Source organism: Bemisia tabaci, chromosome 3 (assembly GCF_918797505.1).
Source record: "Bemisia tabaci chromosome 3, PGI_BMITA_v3".
In the NCBI taxonomy this organism is placed as follows: domain Eukaryota; kingdom Metazoa; phylum Arthropoda; class Insecta; order Hemiptera; family Aleyrodidae; genus Bemisia; species Bemisia tabaci.
Window position 1 is genome coordinate 58,239,700 of NC_092795.1, and position 23,197 is coordinate 58,262,896.

Genomic DNA, 23,197 nt, shown 5'->3' on the forward strand with positions numbered 1-23,197 from the left:
CCGCAGCCGGTGCGATTAGGCCGCCATATTGTGCGTAAGTTGTCAACGTGACGGTTTTCGAGCCAGTGAATGAAAAAATCAGTTTGATTACCGCGACTTGTCTTTATTTTTATTTTTATAAATTGTTTTTTAATGGTGTATCTAGTGTTGTGTTATCGTCTATCGCTGTTAGTGTGATTATTTTTCTGTAAGTGCCCCATTTTCAGTTGTACTACTTACTTTCTGTTCGTCACAGTTATTTATTTTAATTTGACGTTTGTCAAGGCCTTTGATTGACCTAACCTTAATGAATCAGGGGTTGTGTAACGCCTTTAATTCCTCAGTCAAGAGCATTAATCATTTTAACGTTTAATTTGCTTCCCTAATCCTGTATGGGCGTAGATACTTTCTATTGTTTTGAACTCAACTTGTTCCGCCCTGCTTGTGTTTTTTTTGGATCTCATCACTGCAAGGCAGTCAGGCAGGTTCCAGGAATTGAGATCCTCTCTTTGAACCTGTTTCATCTGCCCTCTCCACTCCTAGCAGTATGTACATGTACCCTTATTCGGCTTTTTAGGTTGATAAGCACTACTATATCAGCTGTAGAGTGCAAATTCCTTTAACACCTGAATCACGCCTATCATCCACCCTTGGCGTTAAGTTGTTCCGTTGAGAGAGGACATGAGATCCGGTAACACATTATTGTACCATTCAGAGAGTCACGGGTGAAATCATAAAGAGTGGTAGTTTTCTTTACTTTTAAAATTGGTATGCTCAGTTATTCATGTTTTGACTTGGTTGTTGAGTTCGAAGGAGCACGCGCAACCGATAATCACTAGAATGGGAACCAAGTAAATTACAGCACCTGAAACCTATATCAGCCCCCTTTTCCCACGCTTAATTCTGACTTTGGAAAATGACTGCTCATACCTACACTTGGTCCAGGAACTTTCCGTAATCATATTGTCCAATTTATCACTTCGTGATACCTACGCCTATTGAAGGTGAAAAACCTCGCAAGGGATTCTCTTCAGGTAATGCTGACCGAAGAAGTTGACCATTCTCAGCATTTCCCTTGTGTCTATACATAACATAGACTAAAGTCAGCAATCTAACACCTAAGAACAGCATACCTAACATATTACTGCCTTTAATTACAAACTGACACTGAGAGAGATCATGACTCGCGAAAGTAAACGTCTGTGTGCAATCGATTTGTCAATATAAAGTTGGGCATCCAACAGTGATAAAGAGGTATGTATTGTTGAGGCTTGTGCGAGGTGTGCTGATTAGCAGGGATAGAGTTTGCATGTCTTTCACATTGCCTGGTTCAGGCACATGGGCATGTCAATCTCTTATCATGGGTAATTATCACTTGGCAGGTTATATTTTCAAATTAGGCAGAGGATTTAAGCACAGGCTATTTTTTCAAATTCAGCTTTTCAATTTCACGATTTGTGTTTGAAGCTCATCATGAATAATTTTGGGTAATTCGGTTAGCCTAACTCGGTAAGTAGTATTCATTAGCATGTTTTTCAGCCTGAATATCAGGCTCTGTGACGAATTAATGGAACTTACTTCATTGAAAATTTTCCCTGTTTAACTGATCAGTTCAAGAGAAACTATCATGAACAGATGGTGATTTTCTTTGATAGAAAGAAATAATGTGATAAAGTAAGTATAAAGGTACTTATTGGCAGTAGACAGCATAAATAGAGGATTTGTATTTGTTAGGTTAGGACCTTTCTCCATGAGAGTTTAAAAAGTGAAAATAAGACTAAAGCCTGTATCATACGATCAAAGGAGAGCGCTCAAAATTGCGTAGCGTTGAGTCTTGTGACGCCACCTGAGAACTCTACTTTTATCGTTTGACACGGGCTAAATCACCCACCGTCGGCAATTGGAATTTATTGAACTATTTTGCAGGATGGGGTTGTCTCATCCCTTGTCAACTGTCCCCTCACGGTGTTTCCCCGTTCGCACAGGAGGCCACATGTCAGCACGGTCAGCCTGTGGCGGTTTTCCCCGGGGCTTGAAGCAGGAGTATTAAGTTCTTGGTGCTTGACGCCATGCGCCACGCCTGGCAACTCATGAACAACCCTTAGTGCGGAGCAGGGTTGGCTCGATTATTTGATCACTAACAATGGCTTCAACGCCATCTTCCTTTAACAAAGTGCAATTAATCCCGATTTTCTACGGTTCTTCCTATCTTGGACAGACTGTAAAGGGAAGTCATAGTTGAAGGGTAAACTAGAAAAACTATTCAGTAACCCATGCTCTAATGTCACTTACTGCTGGAGTAAGTTAAATCATCCACAGAGATTGATATTTGTCTCAACATCCGATGAGTCCGCTCTACTTAGCGCCTATCTGCAAACTGACAATTTTGCAGAACAAAGAGAAACCCTCGCCAATATTTTTAAATTTTAAGGTTAGATTTGCAATTTTTTCATACCTTACAGCATTATTGCAGCGCTCCCCTACAGAATTTGAAAAAACTGAAATCATCAGCTCGGGTATTTTATACTGTAGAATGCAGCAAAGTCGCTGACTTGTCCTCGTTTAATTGTCAGTTTGGTGGTATCGCTTGTCAGCCCTGGAAATTTTGTTTTTGTGTTTCCTCACTGCCCTATCTTCTCCTTTCATCCTTTCGATACTCCAACTTTTACCACTCCTTTTGAATACCTTTAGCCTATACGAACTTGGATGTATATACTGATGAATAATTTGGCATTGAAATGTTGTCTTAATGAAGTTCAGTTTTTATCAGTGTGAAATCATTCTCCAGCAAGTTCCACATGCATTTCACTGAGATGTCTGATAAAAGTTGTTTTTGCCAAGAATTATCGACAGGACAACAAGGAATCCAGCACCGTTTCTCCTTCACAACGCTGTTTACACAGGTTTTAATTTTTCTTCTTTGCACTGTCTGCCCGCCCAGCAAGGCGAGCACCGTATGTAAGTCTCATGCTACTATTTTTTTTCCTAGAAACTTGTAGTGACACTGATTGGCAATGTTTCTCTGTTTCTAGATACTCCTGAAGTGTGCTTAGTTTTGAATCTCGATTCATCAACGCAATCAACATGCCGAAAGCAGTAAGTCTTAAGTTTTCTCCTTCTTTTTTGTCCATGATAGTAGCACTTTTTATCATCACCCACAACAGTTCATAGGATAAGGCATCTTAGTTTTCAGGTGAAAAATTTCCAGTGGAACATCCTTTTTTCGAGGCGAGTTAAGAAATCAAATTCTGAGATTTTACTGTCCAATATGCTTCAGTATCTCAAATACTTCAAGTCACCACCAGTTAATTTCATTCTTGTCTCAATAAGAAGTGTAGAATTTTATCTGAAGTTACAATTGTGTGCTTGCAAGATGCTAGAAATTGAAGTAGCTTTTTCTCTAATTAACATTTTTGAGATGAAATCCTCACACTGGCTGGTTTAGTTCGGAGCAATTTTTGCTCCTAAATGTAGGGGTGCACGATAGTCCAAAACTTTATTCTGCTGATTGTCTCTCACAATCTGGTGTTTTTGCAACAACACTTATTTTCCGTTGTGCCTCTGGGATTAATGTTTGATGTCATAGCTAAAGGCTCAATTTCAGCACAAAACAAGCTTTTCACCCACTTTTAATACAATTGGACGCATTTCTGTCAAACGGAACTATCTGCATTGTGACGTGAGCCTTGTTATGCATATATTCTCATTGATGTCAGGGCTTAAGTCTTAATGCACTTACTTCCGTTTGATAGAAATACGTCCAATGAACCTATCACTTTAGGATAAAAAAGATGATCATCACTTTTGTAAATTGCCTCGCAGCATTTTCCTCGAGATGGGGCATTCTTTGAATCCCTGCCAAATGCAGAGGTGCAGAAAATGCTTGATCATGCGTCTGCTCGTGCGTTTGAAAATTTAGAAAGGCCCTTACCCTTACGTACGTGGAAGGATGGAAAATGTTTGAAGGCCAAAAGTTGGAAATCAAAGGGAAAAAGAGGGAAAAGGTCCTCACCTTCGAAATTGGTGCGGGACATTCCGTGGAAGACTGACGAGAAAAATGTGGGAAGCCGGCGCAAAGTGGATCGAGTCAACCAGAGAGACAAGACATGAAATTTTTGACGAAAACTGCAAATTTTATATTTATTTCGTCACATTTTAAATTTTAAAGGGTGCTTCTAGATGAAGATTTTACGAGGAAACCAATGGAACCACTTGTAGAACCTCAAAGTTTTGTATGAACGGAGTTATAAGCGATTAAAGTTTCCGAATTTTGTCCGACCTCTCCTGTCGAGTCGATCCACTGTGCGGCGGGCGGGCGCGTGAAAACGTGGAAGCTTGGAAGATTCTGCACCCCTGCCAAAATGTCGGTGGAACAATTGTCCCTTTCATGTTACGGAATGTGACGTGTTCCATCGGCGACGCTTCTTGCAAGTCGGCCATACCGTTTTTCTTCCATTCAAATGTGTGTATAACAATCGGTTTTAGGCTAGAAAACCTGCTTCACCTAAAATCGATATTTATCATGGATGTAAATGGAGAAAAAACAGTGTTGCCAATTTGCGAGAATGGTCATCGAGGAACACGGAGCATTGGAACCGGTTCCGAGCGTTTTCATCGGCCCTATGCTCGCTCCTTCAATTGCACGATCGCTTAATTACGCATTAATAAGAGCATTAACAAACATTTGCTCATTACCTCGATTTTAATCTCTCACTCTACAGCTACACTTCCTTGGAGTTGTGAGTGGTGATAAGAGGAACGCGACAAGCTCCATCCATACCATTTCCATTTCCATGGGGGTATCTCATGCGCCGAGAACGCCTTACAAGACGGCTGAGTCGTTACAGCCACAGCCTGTATTCGTCGTGCTAACTCCAATATCTCCAAGTTCATTAATGTCGAACTTTTTTAATATAATCAGCGGTCTGATCGTTGAAATCGATGGACGAAGCGATAGGCAAAGAAGACATAGGGGATATGGAGCGATCCCATTGGTTGAAATGGTTGGCTCCAACAGACTAAAGGAGAAGATGGTTTAACCATCGGGTGTCTCGTGGGTCGGAGTTAGATTACCCACCTTCTTTGTCTATTGCAACCACCCGCTTCTACCAATAGGATCCCTCCATATCCATCACGTCTTCTATGTCTGTAGCTTTATCCATTTTCAACGATCAGCCCGCTGGAGGCCTAATGCATGAAGGTGTTGAAGGTGTGTGGCAACATTTTTCTGATTTTCAAACACATTGTTTCCAAGTAGAAATATCCGGCCTTACAGCTTGGAATAGCTAAAACCGATGATGTTAAGTTAAACATCGAGTTTTGTCTACCTTGTACTTGATTTTATACTTTGGTCTCCTATAAACTTTCTTTCTCAAGCGCTCCTCTTGAAACCCCTCTTTGCAGGGTGTCTAGGTAACATCAGTATTTAATCCCGATTTCATCAGGATTTGAGAATAGTCGGCCGTCCAATGGAATTTTTTTGTAGAGCCGTTCCTGTGAAGTTACATTTGCCTAATTTTGCCCCGGAAAAATTCAGGATGTGGAAAAATTATGAAATCAGGATTTAGCAGTCGAAAATCAGGATTTCCTAAAATAAAAGAGAACTAGACACCCTGCTTTGATTTTGTTTAAATTTTCGTTTACCTGCTTCCTGAGTCACTAGTTGTTGCTTCAATAGTAAAGCTTATTGGTGGACACCGATGGAGAGTGATTGAGAGTAAGGCAGAACGATTGAGAATAAATGAGAATGATAGAGAATGAGTTGACCATGCAAGGATAAACTTTATCATTTTGAAAGATTCCACAGCTTTGAGGTTGTACAAATTGGTCGTTTCGGACGAGTTTACTGACGTTAAGTAGAGAGAATAAATGAAGGTAATGCTCTGAAACTAATCCTAATCGCAACGGGAGAACTCGAGGACCTTGTCGCAAGTATCAATGACAAATGACCGACGCGGCCAACTTATTCGTAACGACGCCGCACAGCGGATCGAGTCAATGGAAGAGGTCGGACAAAATTTGGAAACTTTAAACGCCTATAACTCCGTTTATACAAACTTCAGGCTTCCAAAATTGGTTCCACTGGTTTTCTCGTAAAATTTTCTTCCAGAAGCATGCCTATAAATTTTAATTGTGACGAGATAAATGTAAAATTTTACAATTTTTGTCAATAATGTAATGTCCGACTTCTCCCAAAGCCGCGTTCAACTGTGCAACGTCGACAAACGGAGGAGAGGAAAAAATCGAGCCTCAGCTTGGAGTTTCTACGCTAACTCGTATACCGCAATTAGTGTGGTTGTGTGAATCGACTAAATCATGATATCATCAGCGATCATAGGAAGGAAAGTACCGTCCGACGTTTCAGTTTATTCAAGCAATTTCGGAAAAAGATAGTTAACGTGTCCCACATATCGCCACTTTGTCTAAAGATTGCATTGATCAAATTTTAACTTGAATGATCTATTTTTCCCCCTTTAAACTTAAATGGCTGGATCGAAAAATGAGATGCGCTTTTCAAAGCAGATCAAAGTTTATCGTACTCCTTGAATTCACTATCGAAATGGGCCTGTTGCAAACTTTTGCTAGAGCAAAAATAAGAGTTGTTTCTTATAGATAATGCCTCAAAAATCACGATGAGCGCATCGGCAAAGTCTGAAATGCACTCATAACTTCACAATCTGCGTAAGAAATTTGCGTTTTTTTAAGCTTCCCGCTTCAAAAACGATACTACGGCATAGGTGAACATTTTGTTAGAGGAGTCGCTCCATCGTCGGCGATATTCATCATGGCCGACGCTTGCACGCAGTTCCGCGCGTAATTCAAGGAGAGTTCAAGGTCAATCAATTCGGGCGTGGAAAATATGAACGTTAACACACCGATTGTTATCTGGTCTAATCCAGTTCAGGTGTTATCTCGTCCCATCAAACGTGTTTTGGCGGATTGGCGTCGGCTATGATGATTATTGCCGACAATGGAACGACTCCTCTTACAAAATGTTCACCTGTGCCGTAGTATCGTTTTTGAAGCGGGAAGCTCAAAAAACCGCAAATTTCTTACGCAGTTTGTGAAGTTATGAGTGCATTTCAGAGTTTGCCGGTGCGCTCATCGTGATTTTTGAGGCATTATCTATAAGAAACAACTCTTAGTTTTGCTCTAGCAAAAGTTTGCAACAGGCCCATTCGGAAGGGGTGCAACCTGCGCGATCGTGACCTAATTCTGAAAGTGCCCTGCAAATTATGGAGGCAGAGCTGAGAGATTTAATTGCCGCTAGAGGTTTTCATGTTTTCAACTCATGTGGGATATGCTGCGACTTTGGAACATAGCCTACAATTATCCAAAAATTTTAACAAAAATTTTGATCAGGGCGTTGTGTTGACTTTTTTGCGGAGATCCAGCGCGTCGGAGAAAATTGCGGAGGCCTAGAACAATTCGACCAAACAACACACGTATGCGCACGCGGAAACTGATGGTGCATACGTTGTTTCTAACCTTAGCCAGAAATTGTGGTTCCTAACCGCAAAATGGAGTCCTATTTGCACCCAGTTCCCCCCACATAACTCCAAAGCTTAATGTTCTCCATACTCACCCTAAAGTTTAGTCCATGTGACCGAACTGTTTTTTTTTTTTTTTCTCTTGAAATTCTTTCGATCCTCCGATTCTGAAAGTGGATAAACGACGGAATGGTTTTTACAGGGTTGCCTCAGTCAGGGAATACCAGGAAAACATTATCGGAAAAACCGGGGAATGTCAGGGAAAACCTGGAAATGTCAGGGAAAATGTCGAAAGTGTGGGGGGAAAATTGTTAGTTTACCTTTATTCGCTTCCTTTCTAGAATGGATTTAACGTCTAGAACAACGAATTTTTCCTAGAAACTATTTCAAATTTTGTCTTTTTGGCCGTTTGGCATATCTTCAATTGTCAGGGAATTTCACTCAAATATGTCAGGGAATCTCATTTTCTAAATTTTGTGGCAACCCTGTTTTTGGCGTTGGCAGGTGGGCAAGCATTTTGAATGAATCAAGGATAGGTAGCTGTGAGGATGGGCAGTGCACTGTGCAGTCGATGTCAGAGTGCAGTGTTTATAATTTGTCGTCGTCATGTGCTTATTTCACCACTTGATCAGTATCAACACTCAACAGGTTGATGCAACATCATCGTTCCGATGTTCGCAACATTCCAGCCCGGTGATGAGACGGCGAGAGACGCTTATTCAAGTCCCGGGCTGATACTCCGGTCGGCCGAGCTCCGTGATTCACGTCTCAGTTATGCAAAGCAAACACTGGAAGTGGAATCCAAGTTTTACCGTGGACGTCCAGTCCGTTATAGTATCACTTCTCTTCGCTTTCTCAGTTCTCAGCCAATCCCTTCTCGCCCGTCGTTGTTGCGTCTCCTCCAAATTTTCCGATACTTGCCTTACACTGCCGTGCCAAGGAAAAACGCCGTATAAGCATTCGAATGTTGCCAAGTTTCCTCTCAGAAAATATTTATTTTCGAGGAAATGTATGAACATATTTACTTGAAATTTTTAGACTTTTTAGATCAAATCATCAACGAAATCCTTCGAAAAACCTTCTAAAATAATTCGAAGAAAGACTGTCAAAACTTTTCCTGAAAATTCGAGATTTGTTGAGGGAAATTTGGCAGCGCTTGATGGCTCATACGGCGTTCTATCTTAGCACGACAGTACAGGATGAAGGTCTGCACTCTAAGTGGGAAATTTTTAGCTTAACGAAACAAAAAAATCATGGAAGTTTTCAAGCTTCCCTAGTTTTTCGAAGAAAATATGCGAAGTATGGCAGAAAATCTGTGATGTCGCACACGGAAATACGCGTTTTCGTTCTGAAGCCATCGATGTATTACCCTGGGACCCTGACGAATGACGGAGCAAGGCAATATGAGCCGTAAGGCTCCAAAAATGTGAATAAATGAGGAAAAAATGATAAAAATAATTGTGCAACAGCTCTAACGGGCTAGTTCCGCATCGTTTGGCGCGAAACACACCTGAACATTCCAAAAAACGAATTTCAACTGTCTGACGTAAACTTTGTCGAAACATACAAGAAATACCAAACCTAAAAAATCGAGAATCTTCAAAGGATCCGTTTAACATCAGGGAAAATCTCGGGAAACGTCGTAAATCTGACTTCAGCTCACCGTCAGTTTGCCTTCAGTTTTCAATGTAGGCAACCCGAGCTCCCACGTGGTCGAATAGTGGTATCACTCTCAGATGCCACTTTTGATCGAGAAAAGCAGGAATAATTCACCATACCCAGGACGCGTGGCAGGGAGCGGTGGTCTTACCTCTTTTTACGAGATATTCCGCAGCTTCTCACTTTGAAAGCACTACTTATGAATGAAATTGGATATGAAAGAAAAAGCTTTTACTAGTAATCTGAAAGTTCTGAGTTTCTTCAATTCTATCAGAATCACGCATCTTCTCTCCTTTTGCGAGTTCAATCCAGTGCTGTGCGTTGGAATTTCGAAGAACGCCTCTCATAAAATTTATGATTTTTTGGGGGACAAATTTTAGGGGCCACGTTGGCGCAGAACCTTTACTTTTTTGGCGCCTGTGGGTTTAAAACACTGGCTGCCAACATTCCCTTTTTTTTCTTTTTTTTTTTTCTTTCACTTATTCTCCCCAAAAATAAATTGCTAGCGATGTTGAAGTGCCTTTCGCCAGATCTCTGCAGGAGAAGAGGATGCCTACATTTTTGCAGGCTCGGCGCTTATGAGGCCTCTTTCCGACTAACCAAACGATGCTGCCGTGCTAGAAAAACACCGTATGAGCCCTCAGATGTTGCCATATTTCCTCCGATAAAAATAAAATTTGGTGGGAAACTCGTTAAGGGCGGATTAAGGGGGTGGCCACATGGGCCGCGGCCCATGGCGGCAAATCTTTAGGGGGCGGCAAATTTTGCAATTTTTTTAAATGAAGGTATCAAAAAAATTCGGATTTAGAAAAAAAAAATTACCAACGAGAAAAGGCGACAAAATCTCTAATTTTCTAAGAGTACAGTAATTTCTACTTTTGTCGTCTTTCAGTGATACAAGAGACAGCACCTTTAATTAGTCGAGTTAAGAGAGAAACCAAACACGCAATTTGGCCTGGAACGGCGCGACTTACCTAGAGAGAAATTATGACGAGGACTTGAGATGAAAAGGAGAAGCCCTCGGCGCGGCGATCGGCATGTAACACATATGAGCGCCTACAAGACTGCACTAATACTTCACGCATTGCATCAAACACAGTGCGGTCATAGCGGACAGCGTGAAACGGATAGCGCCTACAAGAATGCATGAATACCTCACGCATTGCGGCAAACACAGTGCGATCAGCGTGAGACGCATAGCGCCTTCAAGACTGCGTGAATACTTCACGCATTGCGTCCAACATAGTGCGGTCTGCGAGGCGTGGCGACGGAAGTTAAAATCATTAATCCACCTTTATGTTTGTTCCTTCATAATTTTTTCGTTCATTTCTTATGAACGGAAGGCCTTGTCCACACAGAGCTAGGTTTACGAAGCTTAACTTTCGCACGAAGTTCCGTGAACTTTTGCTAGTAGTGTTGACAGGGCTTTCCCAAAAAATGTATTCAGCACCAGTAAACGCGTCTTATGCACCCCTCCCCCGCTGGCACGTTCATTTGATGGTTTTCATCGATGTTTCAAGACGAATGAGAAGGGGGCGGCAAAATACTAGCGGCCCATGGGCGGCAAGTAGGTAAATCCGGCCCTGCTCGTGAATTTTTTTCTCAAAATTTTCAGACAATTATGTTCACAATTTAATCTAAAATATATTAAAATTCCAAGGGAAAATGTACGTACCTTTCCTAAAAAATATAGGTTTTATCCAAGAAAAATTCGGCAACTCTCGAATGTTCATACGGCGTTCTTCCTTAGCAAGAGAGCATGCGCCACCGATCCTGGCAGTTTCTCCTTCTGGACTCGTTTACGCTAGAGTCCGTTTATACTGAGAGTCAAGACAATTTGAATCCATTTCTGATTGGTTCCCGTATTTTAGGCCTCCACAGTGTCACAAACGGGAATAAAGATTACATTTTCACCAATTGCAAAGATTATAATGTGGAATGGACCAGGGAATTACGGGTTCGGCAAGGAACAAACGGAATGAGAGGAGGAACGGAGAAAGGCATTTGAGAATGGGCCGATCAAAGATTACGAAAAACGTTCAATTTCTGTAATCTTTATTCCCGTTTGTGACATCCATGAGCCGAATTGTCTTGACTCTCAGTATAAAGGGACTCTAGTTGCGCCGGGTCTCCGCGGCCCGAGTCGCAACCCCTCTCGCGGTGGCGTGACGTCAGATGGTGCCGGGGATGGACGTTGCCACATTTGGCGGGTACTCCCTCGCGGAGTGCGGGAAGTGGCGCGGTTTTTCGGGGCGGAGCGGCAAAGCCGCGGGGATCTCGTTCGAATCCGTTGGTCGTCGGTTACCTTGCCGCGGCATCTTGCCGCTCGTTCTGCTCCGGTGTCGGCGCTTCCCTCAGTCTTTGGACAACCGTCTCCGCGCTCTGGGCCATCCTCCGGTCCCCCTCCTTCGCGGACCCCTCCGAGTGTCCACCCAGTGCTTCCTACCGGCCAGTGTTATCCCCCTTCGCATCCCTTTGGATTTTGTTTTGTGTGTGTGAGAGTGATTTTCAGCCGCCATCATGGTGTCCGGAAAATCGGTAAGATCCCGGTTTTTTTTCCGTTTCCCATTTCGAAGAACGAAAAGTGCCCTTGGTTCACATTTATTTCTTTGGGTTTCATCTTTCTCCTTTTCAGCAATGTGTTAAGGTCGTTTAACGGTTCGTTTTGAGACGTTAGCTGACTTATCTCTCCTTTCCAGTATTTGAATCCATCCGCGGGTTGTAAAGTGTCCTGGAATTATACATGGACGATTCGATTTTTCGAATTTGTTATCGTTCGAGGGAACCTCACCTCGCGCTCGCAATTAGGGGCAGTTTCCTGTTTATTTTACTCTTTTAACCTGCGCCGGTGTCGAACGGTCCGTTTTTCAAAACAAATTCTAGCCAAGGTTTTCCGATGCTTTTAAATAGTGCAGTTGCCCCGATCGCCCGATGTTTTGTAAACAGGAGTGAGTTTTCCAACTCCCGAGAGGATTTACAAGAGAGGAGTGTTTTTCCTTTCGGTAGTACACGATATTGAATTATCGCGAGGAAGTCCAGACTGTACGCACTTGAATCTCCAACAATAAGTGGTGATTTTTCGAGGTCTTCCCTCTTCCGGTCAGCGCGGCGTGACGTTCGCGTGTTCACGCTAAGAATTTTCTCACCGTCGTAGCGCGCAAGGTTACTGGCAGTTCTAGTTCAGTACATTTCGCTGCAATGCACATAAATCATAATCAATGCATGCATCCGCTAGTTTAGATGCACCAGGATGCATTCTGCATTTTTCCTATTTTCCAACCTTGATCCATGTAATGATAGTATTCCGGATCATCCCTGACAATCCGTCGCTACTCTGGAAAAAAAATTCCGGCCGGGGAAACCGTACTTACGGGCTATATAGACTTACCGTCCACGCTCCGGGCTCAGAGGCCCAAAGTTCCGGACGTAGCACCCGGAACTATACGGTATGTCTATATAGCCCGCAGCTTTTTTTCAGTGTACGTTCGCGATGAGAACCTTGTTTTTCTGTTCGTACATTTTGGAAAAAGTCAAGTTCACTTAATATATCGGACGCGAAGGTAACTTAAAAGTCAGGGTTTCTGCGGTGACATGCGAATATGGACAGTGACGTCAGTGAGTAGGTTTTTCCGACAGTGAGGTGGAAGTTCCGGCGTTCGGCTCTCCGGGTTTCCCATGTAATTCCGAACTATACTGCTCTAAAATCTCCATTTGTTCACTCATATTCTGGTCCCGGAAGAGGAGAGATTATGTCATGGAATACCATCGGAACCAGTTTGAAAAAAAAACGGATAATTCCACGAGTAACTTTTTCCTCGTCTGCGGAATACAAGTTTAAGTCGGTAAAACTCTTATCTGCGAAAGCTCAAAAGAATTGCTCTGTTCATTCATTCACACCGCCGTACCGAGGAATAACGTCGTATGAACATTCGAATGTTGCCAGATTTTCACTCTGAACATATTTATTTTCGAGGAAACTTACGAATGTTTTTCCTCGAATTTTTCAGAACCTTCGGACCAAACCGTGGACTTAATTCTGTGAAAGATTAAAAGAAACATATTTACAGATTCTCCCGAAAATCGGTGACTTTTCGAAAGAAATTCGGCAACGTCTGAACCGCTCTTATAGCTTCTTTTCATAGCGCGGCAGAGCAAGTAATGAGAGGCGAATGTGGGAGCAAATAATCACAAGGAAAAAGTTGTATGTGAGGACAGGTGCATTATTTTTATTCTTTCAGAGATGGTTTTTTACTCTCTTCAGGATTGTTCAAGATGTTACAAGGTTTGCTATTTCGTTAGTTCTTGAATTTTTTTTTTGTAAATCGGACCTAGCAACTGACAAGAAATCGCCAACCGCAATGTTACCGTCGCTAAAAATTTCAGAATCTCTCCTAAATTGTTATTATTTTGGTGTATCAGTCGAAGTATCCAGCAGAGGTCAATTAATGATACCGATAAACGCCTGATCGCAACTCTTTCATCGTTTCATTTGTGGCATCGTCTCTCACGACATTTCATATCGCCAGAACACATTCTCTTGGCTTTCGGTCATCTTTTGCAGAGGAAGCCGTCCTTCTAAAATCCCCTAATGACCGGCTCTAGGACGGAGGTGGCCGCAAACTATCATGAGTCATCGAATCCTCCGGGTAGTTCTTCACTTTCATGCTCGTATTTTGCTCGTCGCTAAATAATAATTATTATTCCAGCTTTTTGTCTGTAGGCGAGGATAATTATCTCTCGCGCAGCATCGTTGCCGGCTCGGATTTCCTCTTTCACGCGGAAATTATTTTCGCTCGCACCTTGAAAGGAAATCGGCAGTGAAGTTCGTAGAAAGGCAATGTCGCGGGTAATCTTCGCGAAGCCACTGCGCTACCGCCCACGCCTGGTCGTGCGAAAGAAAAACGCCGTATGAGCCGCCAGACGTTGCCATACTTCCTTCGATATCAACCGAATTTACTGGAAAATTTATGAATATTTTTTTTCCACTTTTCTAGACAAATTTGTTCGCAATTTAGTCTTAAATGTGTAAACATTTCAAGGAATAATATGCATAGCTTTCCTTAAAAATGTATGTTTTATCCAGGAAAATTTGGCAACTCCCGAATGTACATATGGAGTCATTCCTTAGCGCGGTAGTATTGTTTCCACACTGGATTTAGGATTTACACCTGGTTGAGCACTTCCAGTTGACTTGGGTCGTATCGAGCTACTCTTGCGTAGGAGCCTCATCATTCATCAGTCCTTTTTATCTCCTCCTTTTTGCTTTTGAGAAATCCCTCAGGAGCTCTCCATGAATGACGTCAGGATATAAAGGTAGCCCAGGCGCTACTTGACTCACAGCTTATAAAGAAGTTGGGACTTGACATGGGTCGAAATTTAATTTTTGAATGAAAATGTCTTGCCTAACGTCATCGAGTATCATCGTAGTGTCCAGTTTCACCTTTGAAAAAGCAGGAAACGTTTTAGAAATTAATACAATTCGGCAGTAAAAAATTCAAGAATATTGATCATCGAGGACACCTCAAAGTTATCGAGTAAAAACTAATTTAGGATTCGAACGATAACCCATGAATTTTATGCCTTACCTTCATACCAAAACATGCCCATCGGCTTTCTCTAGGGGTTCTATACACCTGATCCAAAAAACTGGATAATTTTATAGAAACTCTTGAAGACCTGGGAAAGTTTGAGAAAAATTACTTCGGGAGCTTGTCGAAATGCCGAGAAGTCAACAGAAAATATTGTCAAGGTCTCGATACACGAATTCAATGCCATCAAAGTAGACCATTTGATGACTGTTGGTTACCATGCTACATTTTTATTTGATCAAAATCGGAAAATCGCATCAATATTTGATCATTTCTTGCCTCATGGAATATTCCTGCCAAGTTTTCATCCGAAAATTGCGCGAACCAACGAATTTAGGACCGACGATTCCGAAACTTGGATGAGAATTGGTTTCGAAATTCGATCGTCCATCAAGTCCTTTCAAAATTACGTTATAGGTCTTTTTATAACCTGCGATTAGGAGACAAAAACTGCTGAGCTTTAGTCACTGGAGTTTCAAAATGGGCGAATCGGGATTTTGGATCGGTGTAACTTGGGACTTGGTCGGCGGATGGACGGGGTTCGCATGGGCCCCATTGGACAGTGCTCGAGTCATGGCTGCGCCGCGCCTGGGGCCCCGGAGCCGATGATTTTTTTAGCGGGAAGACGTCGCTTCTGCCCCCTGCCGCAGCTCTCCCTTTCGTTTCTACTCTCGCTAGCCGGGTTCGCGGCCACAATGTGGTGCTCCGCGCCAGCCGCGGGAGGAGCTTCCAGAACGTGTGTGTTGCCGTTTCTCACCACAAACCTTTTATTTTTCTCTTCGTTCGTCTGGCAGCCCCCGAGTCTGATTCAGTTCACAGGAGTGCCTCTGCCAGGAAAAACCGGGAAATTCCAGGGAATTTTGACGAGTTACGGAAAACCTGGAAATGTCAGGGAAAATGATGAAAGCCTCAGGAAAATATTTTTAATTCATTATTCATTACACATTCTTTATTTCCTTTCTAGAATGTATTTGATGTCTGTTCCTGTAAGCGCCTTCAATTTTTGGCCATGCAACATGGACATCCATCAAGTTCGGATAGTTGTATCAAAGCGTTCGAAATGCACGGTGCGGCGCGGCACATCTTTGCATTTTCGACTTGATGACAGCGCGAGCGCCTTCAATTTTTGACTATGCAACATGGACATCCATCAAGTACGAATAGTTGTATCAAATCGTTGGAACCAAAGGTGCGGCGTGGTATATCTTTGCGTTTTCGGGCTGAAGTAAGCGGAAGCGCCTTCAATTTTTGGCTATGCAACATGGACATCCATCAAGTACGAATAGTTGTATCAAATCGTTTGAACCCAGCGCGGCGTATATCTTTGCGTCCTTAGAACGCGATACCATGCACCTAGACAAAAATATAACTCAAGTGTAACAAAGTGAACCGCGGTACGCAAAAAGGAACCAAGCCATGTCAGCTATTGCGAAATTTAACTAGGCAATTTAATTTTTCACAATAGGACGTTCCTGCTAATTTCTTTGAAAATTTCAAAGAATTTGCTTCGCACTATGCAGAAAATTCACTGAAGTTTGCACAAAAATCTGCACCGCCGTTTTCGCGTAGAATCACGGAGCCTCATCAGCCATTGTCAAATTTAATTGGGCACTTAAATTTTTTACATTATAACGGTTGTGCGGATTTTCGTGCACATTTCAGTGAATTTTCTCCATAGTACGAAGCAAATTCCTCAAAATTTTCGAAGGGATCTGCATAAACGTTCTTCTGTATAAAATTAAATTACCCAGATAAATTTGGCGATAGCTAACGTGGCTTGGTTCCCTTCTGGTTAACGCGGTCCAAATAACCCCAAGTAACCGTAAACACGTATTTTCACGTTATTCCAAGGATTTTCGTGTACATTTCAGTGAATTTTCTCCACAGTACGAAGCAAATTCCTCAAAATTTTTAAAGGAATCTACATAAACGTCGTATAAAATTAAATTACCCAGATAAATTTGGCAATAGCTAATGTGGCTTGGTTCCTTTCTGCTTAACGCGGTCCGAATAACCCCAAGTAACCGTAAACACGTTGATTTCCAACCTTGTATAAGCACTAACTGCGTCGGGTCCGAATGGCAATGCCGAAGAGCTGTGTGGAAAAGCTGCTGAGGATGAGTCCCGAGTCCCTCGGCGGTGGTGGCGGGCAATCTCATGGCTGGCGGCCCTCGCCTCGCGTCGGATGGGGAGCCCGGACCCCGGGCCGGGACCGGGAACGAAATACGGGAAGCGGTCAAGGTCTGCTAATAGGTCCCGGCTCGGGCTCCGGGCTTCACGCCACCCGCCAAATCGCCCGCCAGCAGCTGGATTTTACACCCGTCCATTCATCTCCTCCGAATGGGTTCACCAAGAGAAGCGACAACGGCGCCCACCCAGTCTGCTCTCCTCCGAAGAGTGCCCTGTGTCTTGCCTCTCGCGTTGAATGGCTTGAGGAGGGTGCTTCCAGGGTTGCCACGGTCAGGGAAAACCGGGGAATGTCAGGGAAAATGTCCAAAGTGTACGGGGAAAATCGTCAATTTTCCGCTCTTCGCTTTCTAGAATGGATTTGACGTCTGGAACAACGAATTTTGCTTGGAAACTATTTCAAATTATGTATTTTTTGCGTCATTGCATATTTAATTTGTCAGGGAATTGCACTCAATTGTGTCAGGGAATTGTATTTTCTAAATTTTGTGGCAGCCCTGTAAATTTTCCCGATAGAAATTACGACTTACAAGCTCCGCTTATGATTTTAAGTGAGCTCGATCTACAGTTACCTCAGGATCTCTTCCTTGTATTCCGTAAGGAAGACTCTCCCGGTCAAATGTCATCAGGAGGGTATCATTATCGCTGTTTCTCTGCCTACCATTTTTTTTTTTTGCTCAGTTATAAAATTTCGGACTCTGTAGGTTTTGGCCGTGGTCCCATCATCTTCCAAAACGTTGTGTATCAGGGTGTCAACTGGTCTGGAAAATCCGGAAATAGCATTGATTTTTAAGAGACAGTCCGGGCGCATTGAAAAATTACGGAATTACCGCTGGGAGATCCGGAATAAAGTCTCTCTTGAGCATGTTCCTTTTTCCGAGTTGGTGCGTTTTCATTCCCACCAATTCAATTATAAATACCGACCGTAAATTGGCAAGGAAGTAGCCCGTAAAAGTTCGGCTCGAACCTTGCCTCCACCCACTTGTACGGGCGTTCAACTCCCCGCGCCAGTGGGGAGGGGGGATTAGCCAATTAATCGGGGATCACCTAGGAATCAGAGGATAATTAGCGGGATTCTGAGGATGTTTGATGAGCCCTGTCGGGCGATAAATGATAAGCTGGATTTCGAGGCGTATCGGAGAGAACAGGTGTTGAAGCGTCTGGCTCGGCTGTCAGGAACGTCAGGGAACGCCAGCTCACTTGCATAACGCAACGCATCGCGTCGCCTACTCGAAGGCAACGCCGCAGCGTTATGCCATCCGTCTAACTTACCTAATACTTACGATACGCTTGCGGATGCGTCCACAATCAGTGTTGTCATTGGTCCGTAGAATAGCCAAAGTATAACGGATTATAATGCATCGTCGTGTGAGCAATTTTCGAGCGGAATTTCACGGTTGACAAACGTCGTTTAGCGCTAAACCGCGGCGCGGTGTGACATACCGAGCTTTCCCTATGTCGGTCCGTCCGTGCACCGGTTTTCATTTTTGCGTAGAACCGCGTATCTTCGATTCCACGTAGGCCCTGCTGTCCATTTAACGCCACGCTTTCCGCGGCCCACATGGAAATAGAGATAAGTCCTAACGTCCGAGGAGCGTCGACACACGTAAGGCTACGTAAGGCCGTAACTGTAGTCGGCGTACTTTCACCTGTTGTGGCTCGGAACCAAACAGGCAAATGCACCAGAACGACCACCCACATTTTCTCGGTAGTTCGAAAGTACTCATAGGTATATTTGTCTATGGCAGCGTACGATTAGAGAAATATCCATTTTTCTCGGAGTGTTATCGCTGCACGCCACTAAGTCAGATGTTGCGAGTTCAGGGCATAAGTAGGGTCATTTCAATCTCATTTCCCTGTCAAATGCAGATTTCATTTACGGGTTCTCATCGAAAATGACACATAATTTTGCATCTGAAAAAAAAAAAAAAACACTGTGTCCGTTAATGTATTCACTCGTCGCTTTGTCACAAATTGCTCTCTGTGTCAAGCGCGGTGAATTTTATCAGTTTCCCCTTCCGTTAGTTGTCGGTTACTTCGTTTTATGACTTCTGGGAAGTTACGTCAGTCGGCCGCCTGTCCTCACTCAGTCAGACTCCATCATGCCGCCGTCATTTTAAACCGAAATTTTCAAACCTTCCGATAACGATCAACCAGAAATCCGTAATTTTTATTCTATGTTTTACCTCTTTCAGAAATTGTGCTTTAGCCAATCTTTAGTTGATGGAAATTGAATCAATAATGGAGAATTTGCATGCGTTTGAAATTTAATGAATATCATGTTTAAGTGGAAACTACCAAGTAAACTGAACACGAAAGTACCCTCGGTTCATAAATCGAACATTAAGTATCGGAGGAGCTTAGACAAAATGATTTTATCTGCCAATATGCATGTGCTTAAATGAGAAATGCCGCCAGATGACGTCACCAGGTGGTGCATTTTCTTACTTTTAAATCTATTTTCCTACAATTTTCCATGTCAGAAAAAAAGTAGAAATAATACCGCGAAACCAGCTCTATAAGCACTCTAATTTTCAGTTGAAGCCATAACGAATCTGCGTGCAAATTCTCCATTGAGTCGAAGATCAAACATGTTTGTCCGTTCCGACATCAATTTCAGATCAAAATTCTAGCTCATCACGATACTAGTCTCTGTCTCTTTCGTCAAGCGTATGCGAGAATTGAAGCCTGGAATCAGGGGAAAAAAATTGATTACTGGCGGGTTTAACTGTTCAAAGCCGTTAGTTTTATCGGGTTTTATTCTTCCATAAGAAGGTCACTACACCTCTGTTCCTTCGGTTTCCCTTGTCAGTCGAGTGTGCAGTTTAGTTAATGGAAGTAGAGAAAACAGAGGCATCTACTTCTTCATGCATCAATAGTAGGCTCAAATCTCTCAACGATTCCGGGATGAGCCATTAAATCCCAAGCTAGTTGTAGACCAATATCATTCGTCAGTTTAATGCGATTCCGTTGGCTGCGATGCGCAATCTTCTCTCTTCGATTATCGGGATAGTCATCCGCCAGAATTTTATCGAAAACACAGACGCATGGGAGTTTGATAGACCCTGCCAAGATTTTGTCCCGCCTTTTTTTCTGACCCCATTGCGCCACTAACGATTCAACAAGTCCACACATTTGTACTAACAGATGTTCCCATCTTCACCGGATGACGCTAACGCCACCAACCCATGAACTCCTAGGTCAAAACTCGAATCCAGTTGAGTGTCACTCGTAGTGCATGATGCTGCTCTCAGTCGTATGAAATTTGTCGACTTGGGATCTCAACTTTTGGACACAAATTATTGTGACGTATATAAACGGGCTAAATGTGTCCTATTTAGGGTAAAAATTAAATTATTATGACGTACACGAGAGTTGTTGATTTTGCAGCAGCTGGCGCTAAGAACCCTGAAAATTTAAAAAAAAAAAATTGGACCTGTGGCAGCTATAGGTAAGTTGCGGAGGTTACAGAACTGTGTTTCGATGCTTGATTCGTGTAGATCAGCTGAAAAAAATAAGATCCGTCTTAACAGCAACTTCTTACGTCGAATATGAATCGAGATATTGCCGTTTGAAAAGTCGGGTTTTTTACGTCATCCACCGCGGTAGTGACATCTTTCATTTCTTCCACCTCGCTTTCATCCAAGTTTCACGTTGAGTAACCTGTGCAAATGTGCGTCACACTAACTAATGCAAACAAGGCGGAAGAAACCAGGGTGTCACTACCGAAGTGGATGACGTCGAAAACACGACTTTTTAAACGGCGATATCTCGGTTCATATTCAACGCAGAAAGTTGCCGTTTGGACAGATCTTATTATTTTTAGCTAATCAACAAGGGTCCAGCATCCAAACACAATTCTGTGACCAACGCAAGTGACCCATTTAAAGTTTCGTAACGAAAAGTAGAGAATTTGAGAAAAACTTAGGGAAAATATGCCCACACTCTTACCACCCTCAGTTTAAACGTCACCAACAGTGCAAATTATCATTCGGAACTTATCACCGGACCCAATTTTCTTAACAGAACTAGCGAGTGTTCAACATTCGATGAATGCGCTCGACGAACAATTCGAGTTTCCATGTCAAAGCATATTTTTCCCAGCTCCGTCGCGCAACCCATAATCTCACTGGAAGTTTTAATGACAGTACCTGAGAATGGATTTGATAAGCGGCAGGCTGGAAAGCTCGTCGAAGCTCGCGTCGGCTCTTCCCGTGCGCGCCGCGCGCGCGGTCAGTAAGCTGGAAACTTGTCATTTTTTCCCCGGCAACGCGCATCGTTTCGGTCTAATCGGCGAGCTTTGCGGTCTGAAATAAGCACATAGCTCACGACAATGTTGGGTTGGGCCTCGGCGCGTCCGTCAGCCGTCAGCCCAGCGCTGCCGTCATAGCGAAGAGAGCAGTAAGTGCATGCTGGGATGAACCTCGAGACCCATAAAAGCATCTACCAATCATGGCTCATACAGAGATCCACTTACTGCGTTTTTCGCTATCGCGGCCCGGTGAGCGATTCGCTCGTTGATAAAGCACCGCGCGCCCGCTCGGACTCGGCCAATAATTTTCGAAACAAGTGAAGCTTAAAATTTGTCAAGGTGAAACGAATCGGCGGGTTTTCTCTCCTGCTTTTCTTCCGCATTGCCGCCTCGCTTTCCTCGGTTTTTCCGTCACCCACTATCCGTCCTTTCCTTTTCTCATCGATGTTACGTTTGCTACTTTGTTTTACTCTGAATTGAAGAGATTTCCGGAGCTTCCACGAGGAGGTGCAATTTGCCGGGAAAACTTTCTTTTTCTGTTCTTTTTGTAAGCTTCTCGATCAAGGAGCAGCTCCCCCCCCCCCCCCCCGGGTGACCCCTTTTTTTCATTGGTTCTTGGGTGAAATGAGAGCCGTATTCGTTGTTTCCCAAAAAAAAAAACTATCCAAATTTTGAAGTTATGACCATTGCGTAACGCAGTGCTTTAGTCCTTCCCTCCGTCCTATAATGGTGCGGAAGACACAGCGTGCCCCCCTCCCCCCTCTCGCAAGTGCGTCACACGTGTTAGTTGAACGCACCAGTCGTTCGATCAATGAGTCGTTAAGCACTTCTCGAGCCTCGTCTAATTTTTCCGATGTTCCCACAAATATTTCAATGTCATATCACCCCTCTTGAAGTGTCTACATTGTCGCCGATCCAAGTACTCCTAAACTCATTCTCGTCTCATCAGCGGCGTTGGCGGCGGTATTTCCTCGATCAAATGAAGACACGAGTGCGAACGATAGATTAAATCCAGCCATCAACTTGAAATGGCCGATCCTAGTTGGCGTGACGTGCTTTGCGATCTATCGATACATCTGCCGTTTGAACTGTCGAAAAGTATCGATCAGTGGCGTGGCGTGCTTTGCGATGTATCGATTGATACGCCACTCAAACCTATGAAAAAAGATCGATTATTAGGGTGTTCGCAGCGAACACCCTGGTAATCGATTCTTTACCATAGCTTCAAATGGCGAGATATCGATGATCGATCATTCACGCCACGCCACTGGTATCGATAAACCGGGTGTTCGCCCAATCACGTTAATCGATAATCGATTCTTTACCACAGTTCCAAATGGGGGAAACATCGATAGTCGATCTCGCCACTGGTTGCACGGCATCCATCGTCGAGGAACTTGCCAAATCGAATCGAAGCGCCTCGGAGCGGCGATCATGATGCAATCGTCAGATTGTCACGTCACGTCATGTGGTGACGTCATCCCGACGTCGAAGGCGCGCTCCGAGGTGTCGCGCACCCTGATTGGCACGTGCTGTGTCGCCGAGAGCCAACCCGATCGTCGAACTCGGGGAGCGTCACCGAATCCTCGATCGAATCGATGATCGTTGTAGGTGGAACGGGGTCTCGAGTGGCGTGGCGCGAATGATCGATTATCGATATTTCCCCATTTGAAGCTGTGGGAAAGAATCGATTATTAAGGTGTTCGTTGCGGATACCCCATTAATCGATTATTTTCCATAGGTTTAAATGGCAGGCCAATCGATATATCGCAAAGCACGCCACGCCTTTGGGAGTCTCGAATCGAGGAGTCCGACAACCGCGGTGTGGATTATACTGCTTAGCTTTAGGAAAAACGCCGTATGAACATTCGAGAGTTGCCAAATTTCCCTCGATAAAACGGATATTTTTCGAGAAAGTGTTGTTTATTTTTCCTTGAAATTTTCAGATTTTTAAGATGAAATTGCTTACAAAACTTTGTGAAAATTTTGGAAACGAATATTCAGAATTTTCTCGGTGAATTCGGTTTTTATCGAAGGAAATT

At 43.4% G+C, this 23,197-nt stretch overlaps 1 protein-coding gene across 3 annotated transcripts in view; it reads left to right on the plus strand.

The window, feature by feature from the left end:
• Positions 1-23,197, plus strand: part of Moe (moesin) — a 96,268-nt gene continuing 73,071 nt past the window's right edge. Inside the window, exons 1-2 of one of the 3 annotated variants that reach the window (XM_019041833.2) lie at positions 1-187; positions 3,012-3,075. In XM_019041833.2, coding sequence (XP_018897378.1) covers positions 3,064-3,075 — 12 coding nt within the window. In that variant the 5' untranslated portion in view covers positions 1-187; positions 3,012-3,063. Of the gene's footprint in view, positions 188-316; positions 525-3,011; positions 3,076-11,474; positions 11,667-23,197 lie in introns of those variants that run through there. The other 2 variants (XM_019041834.2, XM_019041832.2) reach the window with 2 other exon arrangements.